This window comes from Cyprinodon variegatus, unplaced genomic scaffold (genome assembly GCF_000732505.1).
Source record: "Cyprinodon variegatus isolate N-32 unplaced genomic scaffold, C_variegatus-1.0 Scaffold718, whole genome shotgun sequence".
Classification (NCBI taxonomy): domain Eukaryota; kingdom Metazoa; phylum Chordata; class Actinopteri; order Cyprinodontiformes; family Cyprinodontidae; genus Cyprinodon; species Cyprinodon variegatus.
In genome coordinates this window covers 284,030-295,446 of record NW_015151171.1, presented here as the reverse complement: position 1 = coordinate 295,446, position 11,417 = coordinate 284,030, and the positions used below count along the sequence as shown (strand labels likewise).

Below are 11,417 nucleotides of genomic sequence, written 5' to 3'. Positions count from 1 at the left end.
GCAAAATAATTATAGGGTGGCTAATGCCAAAGAAAGGGTGACTGAAGCCACCCTTAAATAGGTCTAACGACGCTTATGCCTCCCAGATCTCCAGATGCATTTGAGATATCAAAAAAAGTACTCCAGAGTGTTGTTCAGCATGGGGGTGAGTAGAAAATGAAGGCTAATCATGTTTTGGGTGTACTATTCCTTTAACTAAGGTGTGTTAATAAAGTTTCCCTTTGGTGGCCTAAAATAAATGTTTCTCTGGTTATGTGGACAGATGTTTCAGTGGCTTAGGGATATTTATACTGATTTAAATGTGTAGTATGCAGAATATTTCAAGAATATTTTTATGCATTTTGGATGCATGAGAGTAAAGTGTTCAGCTACATGTTACTTGGCTTTGTAGATTTGAATTATTTTCTGCTGCCATTTTTTCTCACGGCAAACTTTCAGTATGATTACTTTGCCCTCTTTTATACATGAGACATGAGCGCTTTATATGTATTTTTATTTTGGATTAAACACAGTGGAGTTCAGGCTATTAATGACTGAAACACCCTATCATAAAATGGTACAGTAGTCTTTTAGTTTAGCATCAATTTGAAACCTTTAAATCAGACACAGCCCTTAATGTCTCCTGGCACAACCCTACTTATTTACTGCACCCAACTGACAGAATTATTTTTGAGTACTTGCAATTGTTCTGGCATGAGGTTGAAAAAGTTTCCCAGCATGAATTGCTGATAAGTCAAGCCAGAGTTGAAAATACCTCATAGGAAAATTATTTTTTTCTCTAGCTTTTTTTTGTGCTCATTTTACTCTCTGTTCCTGTCTTCACTCATCTTACATTTTAAAAATAATAATGAAGAAGCACTCAGCCTTGGCCCTTTTATGCCCTGGTGTCTTTGAAATTATCCTCTCTCACTTTGCTCCACTCGCTCCCATTATGCATCTACTTCTCCTTCCCCTATGGCTGCTCTTAGGGTGTACACGTGTTTTTTTTTAGGTGATAGTTTTGTGTTTTTGTCCAATTTCTTCTCCTCCTTGACAGATTAGTCACCTTGTACTTTTTCCGCATTCTTTTAGATCTAAGGCTTTGCATGCAGTGCCAATTAAATTGGATCAAAACAAAAGAAGTAAAGCACAAAAAAAAAAAAACATAATCGTGATTTAGCCTTGAACACTTGGTAGAAAATAAATACACCTTTATATAAAAAATTTTCATGCATATTAGTGCACACCTTTATTTTGTTGTATTGTACTTTATTTTGTATGAGTCATTTAGCTTAGAAAAATGTGCCCCACCAGTGTTGATATGTTGCGTATAAGCAGTGGTAACATATTTGCAATTTCTCAAATATATTTACATCTAAGTCTTTTACTTCATCAGATGGACGTTTTTCTTTGATTTATTTATTTTTTTAAGCAAAAGGCTGTTGTATTTAATCAGAAATACATGTTTGGGATTAATGCTCTACAATCAGATGCTCATCAGAAATTCAAATCTGGTTAGATTATCTTAACATAATGCTAATTATTTGCTTTATCTACCATTTTTTAATACTGAAATCCCCCTTTAGAGTTTTTAACCACTACTTGTATGGATATTATTTGCAGGGCTTTTTAATACAGAAGTTTTTAAAAATAAATGCCTTTTTAATCAGTGACAGCACTGCTATAAATCTTTTTTCAGGCCATTTTCTTTGTGAAAGGTACAGAACAGTATGTACTTTCCATGCTCATCCATCGGGTGCTCAAGGAAGTAGGGTTTAGGCGTCTTGTTTGCTGTTAAATTAAGGTGAAGCAGTATGATAAGTACACTGGTTAGCAAAAATACCTAAAACACTTTAATCCTTTTTTATTTGTTCTTATTACTTTTTTACTTGAGTTGTTGAGTCATAAACAACACAAAATAGGGTATGATTGTGACATGGAAAAGCATATAATACAAATTTAAATACTTTATATATATATATTTCTGAAAAGTTTGGTCATCCTTCCTGGATGTATTAAAAGTATTTTTTTGTGTAGCTCTGTGAGCTTTACTCATCTTGAGCCAATAAAAACTGTAATTTACAGAGCAATTAAAAGCAAAGTCAGATAGTGTAATGACTGTTGATAAACATAATGTTAATAGGGGGGATTTCTAGGATCAGACTTATAGGGATGCTCAGCCCCAAGCAGGAAGGTGGTGGAGGCTCTTTTTCAGAACAAAGGTAAAACAGTTTTAAGCGATATTGAAAAGTCTGTTAGACTTAAACTTTAAGAAAGAATTTTCAAATGACAGATGGTCCAGCAAAAACTCACGCTAGCGCATTCTTTGCATCTGCTGATGTGTATCTGTCAGGACATATTTGGGATTGGATTGATTTAGCTCTTTCTCCTTTTTTTTTCTTACAAAAGAGACCAAAACAGGAATTTAGAATTGTAATGATTATGAACACTAGAGGAATTTTTAGTTGTGTCTAAAGCGACTGGAAATAGACCTATTGCATGAAGAAATGGAAAAAAAAAAGGTGCATATCCGCATACCTTGAAATAGCCCAGAACCATTCGAAAGATTATGGAAGCATCTCTTGATATTGGCCAGGAGGTTAAAGCTTGGACACCAAGGGGTCCTTTAAATGGACTAATTTCAGAGCAACTCTGAAAATTAGTAGCCTGAGGAAAATAAAGTAAATTTAAAGCAAACGTACAGTAATCTAAACCCCAAAGAAATTGAAAGCTGTATGTCACACCCATTATATCACTCCTAAAACATAAAGTTTAAGAAGCGATTCTAAAAAAATAAAACACCAAAAAATGTATATGCATCTTTTGACTTTGACAGAAGTTAAGCTTTCTGATATTTCTAGTGTTGTAACATTGAAAATAATGACCTAAAGTGTTTAATCTGATTAATACCACACTGTGAATAAAAAAGCATTTTAAACAAGATATATTTTTCTCTGTATTAAACTGTACGCTGTGTGTGGTTATTGCCTAATTTCCACTTGTAGTCCAGTTATAGTATTGGCTTGCCAATAACAGAGTAAGTGTGTGTCCCAGTGTGAGTTTTTCTGGGAAACAAGTAACTGCATGCAGGGCTGTCTGTTGGCAAAATAATAGCTTTTAGCTATAAATGGCATCTGTTTTCTACTTTTATAATTCATGCAGAAAAACAGTTACCACATCTTTCGGCCTCTTTCTCTTTATGCTCTCAGCGGGATACCAGGGAAGAAGTGTGGAGTCATAATCTTGACTGCGGAGGAGCTCAGTAACTGCAGGGTCAGTACACACAAACGCATACATCAACACACCCACACACATACAAACATCCTAAATCCTGATTGAATATTCTGCATTTTTATCTGAATATGCATTGAAGTTGATTTAATAGTTTGTATTTGTCTCCTTATGCATTCAGTCAACCTAATACATGCAAACATACCGTAGGACTTAATATTTCATGATCAAACCAGATAAACACTGTGCAGAAATTCATTGTAGAATTCCCTAAACCTCCTACTCCATCCAAGGTTAAACAGATCAGGTTTTACTGGCATGAAGCTCACCACATTTCTCTAAATATGTTTTAGATAAACTGTCAAGATGATTTTTCTGCTATGAGGCGATATTCTCCTCCAATTTTGCAGTTTCCCTGACACAGTTATGTATTAACTCCAGCCAGCCACTCGGCTACTTGGAGACTTTCTATTGCTGTTTCTGTGGGTGCATGTGTGTGCTCATGAGATCATTATATGAACTCGCTTATCTTAGCTGTGTTTACCATTGGTACTCGGGGAGATTTTTGCTCCTAACGAGATTCAACTGCTGTCAGTGGCAAACCTGGGTTCCCATGATGCCCTCATCACTCAGGAGAAATCAACTAAAAGGTCTAATTATTTATCTGTCTTTAATTCCTTCCTTCCTTCCTTCCTTCCTTCCGGCCTCAGCTGTCCCAGGCATCTCAGTGCAGAAGCAGGAAAAACACGACTCCTCATTAACAGCTATTTCCACTCATACATATGTATGAAGGGATCCCTCTCCGCCTCCTTGAATATATTGCAGACATTGCCAAATAAGATTTATTTTTCTCTCCTATACATTATCTGATTCTATGGAACAATCCAAAACAAGTGTTTAGAGTGATGCTTCTTGTTGTTTAAATCACCAGTATACATACACCCATGCACATTTTCTTCCTTTGGCACCTTCTTCTTCTTTTTGACTATTTCAGACGATGTAAGTTAATTTCTCCGCTATGAGATTAATAAAGTCAATAAGTCAGTCAATTAAGTATGGATGCCCTATTTTACTCTGTGAGTTACTGTACATCCAGAGGGACTTTAAAAAACAATTCTTTAAACTTTTGTACAGAGTTTTGGCTTTAATTGTGAAAAAGTATCTTGAAGAGGTTGCTCTGTTAGAAAATAACTTGCATCAGAAGCATTATATTAAAAAGCTCTGTCTTTTCTCTCAGGATATTGCCACAATGCAGTTGTGTGCCAACAAACTGGATAAGAAAGACTTTTTTGGAAAGTCTGACCCCTTCCTGGTGTTTTACCGCAGTAATGAGGATGGAACGTAAGTATAAATTGTGAGGATATGTTGGTTAATCTAATTGTTCACATTTGAACAAATGGATTATATTTCTTCCTTACACTGAAACTGTTACGTACTAACCTTGTTTGTTTTTTGACCAATTACAGATATTTATGTGAAACAATTTGCAAGGAATTTGCATACCTCTAACAGCACCAGTCCAATTATGTGTAAAAACAGCAAATCATGTGTCTCACATGCATCTTAGTGTGTGTTTATTCCTTTAATCCCACAGCACCTCCATACATGTGAACCAAACAAGGAATCTCGCAGAACACCCAAAACATTTCTGAAAGATTCTGTCAGGAAATAAACACTTCAAGCAAATTCTTCTTTTAAACGACAAGTTTGATGTAAACATGGAGCCTAGATTGAGATCCTAGAAATGTTCCTTCTACTCACCTAACTGTCCAGGTCTCCCTGTTTCCCCGTAAACCGAATACAGCTGAGTCTGAGATGGGCCCTGTTTTGCTTTTGTTTAGATTGCCAAGCGATTTGCTTTCATATGTTGTGCTTTGGGAATGACTCCAGAGTCCAAAAGAAGAGGAGAAAGGGAATTTTCTATTTACTCACAGGGAGAGCTCCAGCACAAAGCTTTAGTTGGCTGCTTTTAAGTTTAGCTTATCCCTAGGGCTTCTCCAAAGTGAGACAGAATCCCTTTCCAGGGGTTCTGTCCCACTGACCAAAATGTGCATGGGGGTGATTCCAGTGTTGGAATATTAAACCTTCTATTAAAACTCTGTGAAGTACCAGTAATGCAGTCTGTCTGTAGCACATGGACTCCTCCTGGTCACATTCATTTACAGTTCTTAATGCTTGAAGCTCTGGTAACTCAGAGGATCACTATTACTACACATACTCTCTTTTCAATACAAATGAAAGCACCCACCAGTCCATCATTGCTTTTCATTATTATTGTTAATATTCATATTCAAACAGTTTTTATCTTCAGATTTGTACAAAACATTTCTGGGTACGTTTTTCCATTCGTCCATCCTTTAACTGCTCAAACTTTGCTGGGTCATTGCCCACACCTCAATATTTGTACATACAAACACTGCAAAAAAAATTGAAATCTTAATAAGTGTTGTTTTCTTAAAATAACTGCATTTTTCGAGAATTGAGGAGGTGAGACAATTACTTTTAAAATAAGAAAAAAACAATTGCATTGTCATATTTGTAGTGCATATTACCTGATTATCTCATTTTAAGAAAAGAGACCAAAAATGAATAATTCCATTTTTCTAATTATCTTATTTACCTACTGAAATTAAGGGTAAATAAACTTAATTTAAGAAATGTGTACTTATCTCTAGATTGTTTTTGCAGTGTACTTCTCTATTGGCATGATGTTTTTGGGATAATGTGCCGAAAACATTGTACTGTATGTGCAGCAATATTTAAGAGCTTTAGCTTTGTCTTCATCATTTAACCTGGTTTCTCAAAATTCTCTGCAACAAACTCATAACAAGAGGTGTTAAGTAATAAAGAACAAATACTTAATTTGCTTAATTAAGTTGAAACTTTGGCTATCTATACTTTACAAGAGTAATTCTTTTTAGACTATTTTTACTTCAACTCTTTAATTTTTTGTACAATTGTCTCATCTTTATACTCCTTACATTTTAAAAATAGGCTAATTCGTTTTGTTTAATTTAAGCTCATTTTCATGTTTGTTATGTTAAACCATCTGACATTTGGCCTCTGAACCTCTTTTGACATTATTTTTGCATACCTAAGGTCCCTGCTCCTTGCACATTCCACTTTATTACACATAGCCTAATTTATAGACTTATCTGTTTAGGTTTCTGCGTTTGACTGGATTACCTCTGTTGTAGGTTTAATGTACCTAGATATATAAAAAAATATACTGAGAAAACCAGTGATATGCTTAATACTTACTTGCTGTATACTCATAGTAGTCAAACACTGTAAAATCCAATTGAGAGTTTTGTGTTCCATATATCTAAATGCATATAGTCCAGCGTGTTCAGTTCAACATTATTAACTAAAAAGCTGAGGCGGATTCAACTTTACGGATCATGAGATAAGGCTGTTGCTAGAGACCTTTCCAGGCAATTATCCCAAAGTACCACCATCACTAAAAGGGAACTCTGATGGAAGCACTGAACCTCAACATCCACACTGGTGATGCGTAGTCTGGGTTTTAAAACCATGTGGGACGTGCCTTGATTGCTCTGGGAAAACAGAGATTTTACATTTTGGAGAACCACACAGTGACACCAAATATCACATTTGATTCTCAGTTTATTTTTTGGGCATAAATTGACTCGTCTGCCTGTTTCTTCTTATTCAGTTTTTACTACCTGTCACAGTGTTTGTATTTTTGTTGTTACTTTTTTCCATAAATTTGTTTTTATTAATACGGTAATAACATCAGTTATTTTACATCTACAAAACTGTTTTAATTCTTTGTTTGGAATAACGGAGGGAAATAAAGATGTAAAAAAAAAAGTTTTAAGGGCTTCATTTCTCAAATTTTTGTTCTGGCAGGTTCACTATCTGCCACAAGACGGAGGTGATCAAGAATACACTGAACCCGGTGTGGCAGCCCTTCACTATCCCTGTTAGAGCTCTCTGCAACGGTGACTATGACAGGTTGGAAAAAATATTTGCACATCTTTACAATCCCACACGACACAAGATAAACTATTTTGAGAAATGTAGTTAGTTTATAGTAAAGAAATATGCACTCATATCTTTAACAAATCTAATTAAATGTAAAAAGTTCAAAATCAAGTTTTAAATGTTTGACATTGTCCTTTGCTGAGGCGGTCAGAATAATGCCAGCAGTCGGTCATGATGTTCAAAGGACCAGCACTGGTGTTATTGAGACTGACTCAGTGTTCACACAGATGTCTGTTATACATACCAAATCAGCACCAACCGAGCTGACTGGTGGAATAGCCACTTGGTGTTACATATAGTCCATTCTATAGCACATGGTCCACTTTTTAATTATTGGACTTATTATCAACTCACATTTTTTAACAGCAAAAACATGTATAATGTTAAGTGTTGTATATTCTGCCTTTAGTGCGGGCCTTCATGTTAAAGTACTGCATGCTTAACAAAGAATCAGACAACTGAACGCTGCTTTTTGTAGAAAAAAAATATGTAAATACAATAAAAAAATTCCGTTATGAAAATCATGATATAGAACAACACTACATGAATTAATGTGTGACAGTCAGCTATCACACAGATCATAGATTTTTGCATGCAGAACAAAATGAAGCTTCATACAGGTGCTTCAAACTGGTTGAATGGAAGAGTCTTTCACTTTATTAGAGCTCCTTGATAAAGTTACATATTTCAACATATGGGTCATGTTTGTTCATTAATATCTAATCATACATACAGTGAAAACAACTAGACTGAGACATCTGCATAAAGATATGTCAAAACTCTGACGATACAGTAGAACAAAAAGGACATTATTTTATTTTTTGCTTTCCGTTTAAACAAGCTATTCTAGGTTTCATCATCCACCCTGACAAGTTCTAGCTTCCGACTTGCTAGAAAGGTGAAATATAATGTCTCCAAAGCTAGGTTAGGGTTGCAGGAATTTGATTCACCTATTTTTTTTTTTAATCACTTATTTTATCAGAATTTTTAAATCACTCCTAGTGTGACCCCTTCATAAAGTAGATATATCGAAAACAGTGGCTGATGGTGGAGTTTTCTCCGGGGGGGCTATAACTTAAGGTAGCCGATTACCAAAAATCAATCAGATGTATACTAAGGTATCACACAAATATATTTAAATGAACACTAAGAAAAAAAATATATATATATTTATATAATTTTCTGAACAGTGCTTTAAATTAGTCATACCTGTCTTAAGCTATGCTGGGTTAGATGAAGATATCTGAACAAGGAGGCAGGGAAAGCAGAATAAAGTGTAGTTTAATGCTATTGTTCAGCTTCACAATACTATGAACGGTTAGTAGCATCAGAAGACTGGTTCGTAATGGAGCCTGGGAGGTGAATGAAGACCAACACTAAAGTTTTAAATTGAAAATATAGTAATATTCAAAACAAACAAACACAATATTAACAGTCAGAGGAGGACAACATAAAAAACCAACAATGAATAATGACATTTAACTTAAAGGTTTTTTATACTTTCAGCCCTTTACATGTCCAAAAAATCCTTAAACTTGGATCTGTTTCAAGGGGAAAAATGAGTCCAACTCCTGCTTTGGTGACATTATATTTCTTTGTTTAGGACTTTTTGTTTCTTTCCCTTTTTATTTGGTAGCTAGTAAACATTTGAAAACTAATACATTGAAAGTTTTTCCTAAAAATGTACCATGGTTGCATTCTTTCTTTTTCTAACATTATATCCTCAGTAAGGTAATTTACTCAACACCCAGAGGAGACACTAAGGGCTATAAATATTTACAGGGAGAGATTTATGTTACAGTATTCTACCTGCTCTGTATGCTAATGATTTTTTAGCTGCAAAATAAAGTGCTGTTCATATCAACGAAACAAATATCTCTACATCTGACCGTTAACCTGAGGCTAGAATAATGTTTGTGGTAATATATGATAATTTAAAGATATTTCTTCAGTATTCTATGCTATCTGTATATAATGTTTTTCTCTCTCTGGCTTGTAATAACCAGCGCTTACTCTCCTTTCATCATTTATTCAGTGAATGTGTAATTTTTTCATCTGCNTGACAAGTTCTAGCTTCCGACTTGCTAGAAAGGTGAAATATAATGTCTCCAAAGCTAGGTTAGGGTTGCAGGAATTTGATTCACCTATTTTTTTTTTTAATCACTTATTTTATCAGAATTTTTAAATCACTCCTAGTGTGACCCCTTCATAAAGTAGATATATCGAAAACAGTGGCTGATGGTGGAGTTTTCTCCGGGGGGGCTATAACTTAAGGTAGCCGATTACCAAAAATCAATCAGATGTATACTAAGGTATCACACAAATATATTTAAATGAACACTAAGAAAAAAAATATATATATATTTATATAATTTTCTGAACAGTGCTTTAAATTAGTCATACCTGTCTTGTGCTATGCTGGGTTAGATGATGATGTTTGAACAAGGAGGCAGGGAAAGCAGAATAAAGTGTAGTTTAATGCTATTGTTCAGCTTCACAATACTATGAACGGTTAGTAGCATCAGAAGACTGGTTCGTAATGGAGCCTGGGAGGTGAATGAAGACCAACACTAAAGTTTTAAATTGAAAATATAGTAATATTCAAAACAAACAAACACAATATTAACAGTCAGAGGAGGACAACATAAAAAAACAAAACAATGAATAATGACATTTAACTCAAAGGTTTTTTATACTTTCAGCCCTTTACATGTCCAAAAAATCCTTAAACTTGGATCTGTTTCAAGGGGAAAAATGAGTCCAACTCCTGCTTTGGTGACATTATATTTCTTTGTTTAGGGCTTTTTGTTTCTTTCCCTTTTTATTTGGTAGCTAGTAAACATTTGAAAACTAATACATTGAAAGTTTTTCCTAAAAATGTACCATGGTTGCATTCTTTCTTTTTCTAACATTATATCCTCAGTAAGGTAATTTACTCAACACCCAGAGGAGACACTAAGGGCTATAAATATTTACAGGGAGAGATTTATGTTACAGTATTCTACCTGCTCTGTATGCTAATGATTTTTTAGCTGCAAAATAAAGTGCTGTTCATATCAACGAAACAAATATCTCTACATCTGACCGTTAACCTGAGGCTAGAATAATGTTTGTGGTAATATATGATAATTTAAAGATATTTCTTCAGTATTCTATGCTATCTGTATATAATGTTTTTCTCTCTCTGGCTTGTAATAACCAGCGCTTACTCTCCTTTCATCATTTATTCAGTGAATGTGTAATTTTTTCATCTGCGCTCACAATGATGTAGAATTTTTTGTTCTCTCTTTAAAACCAGAACCTGTTGTTCTTTTTAACTGACAGCAGTGGTTAGATGTGGTTAGCAGAATTTTCACAGACAAAAGTTTCTTTTTGTTCTCAGGTTTAATTCTTTTCCTTTTTTAGGACTGTAAAAGTAGACGTGTTTGACTGGGACCGAGATGGAAGGTAAAAGCATTTGTCAATCAGCACACTCTAAAGCCTGATGATTCACGTTTATCCCTCCTAATTGCTAGAAAGAAATTAAATGCCACATGTGTATTTTTTTATTTTTTTTTTCAAATATTTAAAGATTTTCAGAATGGCAAATTTATATTAGCAAGGAAATTGAATATTTCAGAATATAGTGAACATCTGCATGGCAAAGTCTGAGTTAACGATGAAGAAAATAAGCTTCTCTTCATTTGTAAAATGTTTTCTCCTGCTCAATCATGTGAATGGGAACTCACGTTTAATGTCTGCAGCCATGACTTCATCGGAGAGTTCACCACAAGCTACAGAGAGCTGTCTCGGGGGCAGAACCAGTTCAATGTCTATGAGGTAAAACACACACTTTGTTTACTGTACTTTCATTTCATTCTGGCTTGTGTGTCCACTTTATTGATGTGAAATACATTTGGCACCTTACAAATTGTATCTGGTTTTGTGGATATGTCACTGTTAAACACTGAGTAATTTTTTAAGTAATTGGGACTCAAAACAGAATAAATGCTGTTATCGACAGAAAAAATGGAACCAGATTACTCCAAAAGTGCTTTCATCAATCATGAAGGAGTTGATAAAAGGAAGAAAAAAAAACACATAAAGCACATTAGACCTAGTGAGCTCCAATAAAGGGGTTTTGCTATAAGACAGACAGACAGACAGACAGACAGACAGACAGACAGACAGACAGACAGACAGACAGACAGACAGACAGA

The 11,417-nt window shown here is 34.7% G+C and overlaps 1 protein-coding gene across 2 annotated transcripts in view; it reads left to right on the top strand.

The window, feature by feature from the left end:
- Nucleotides 1-11,417, top strand: part of cpne9 (copine family member IX) — a 162,054-nt gene that overhangs the window by 106,086 nt on the left and 44,551 nt on the right. For both annotated transcript variants that reach the window (XM_015395002.1, XM_015395001.1), the window contains 5 exons: nucleotides 3,189-3,252; nucleotides 4,448-4,551; nucleotides 7,084-7,188; nucleotides 10,624-10,665; nucleotides 10,962-11,037. In XM_015395002.1, coding sequence (XP_015250488.1) covers nucleotides 3,189-3,252; nucleotides 4,448-4,551; nucleotides 7,084-7,188; nucleotides 10,624-10,665; nucleotides 10,962-11,037 — 391 coding nt within the window. The remainder of the gene's footprint in view (nucleotides 1-3,188; nucleotides 3,253-4,447; nucleotides 4,552-7,083; nucleotides 7,189-10,623; nucleotides 10,666-10,961; nucleotides 11,038-11,417) is intronic.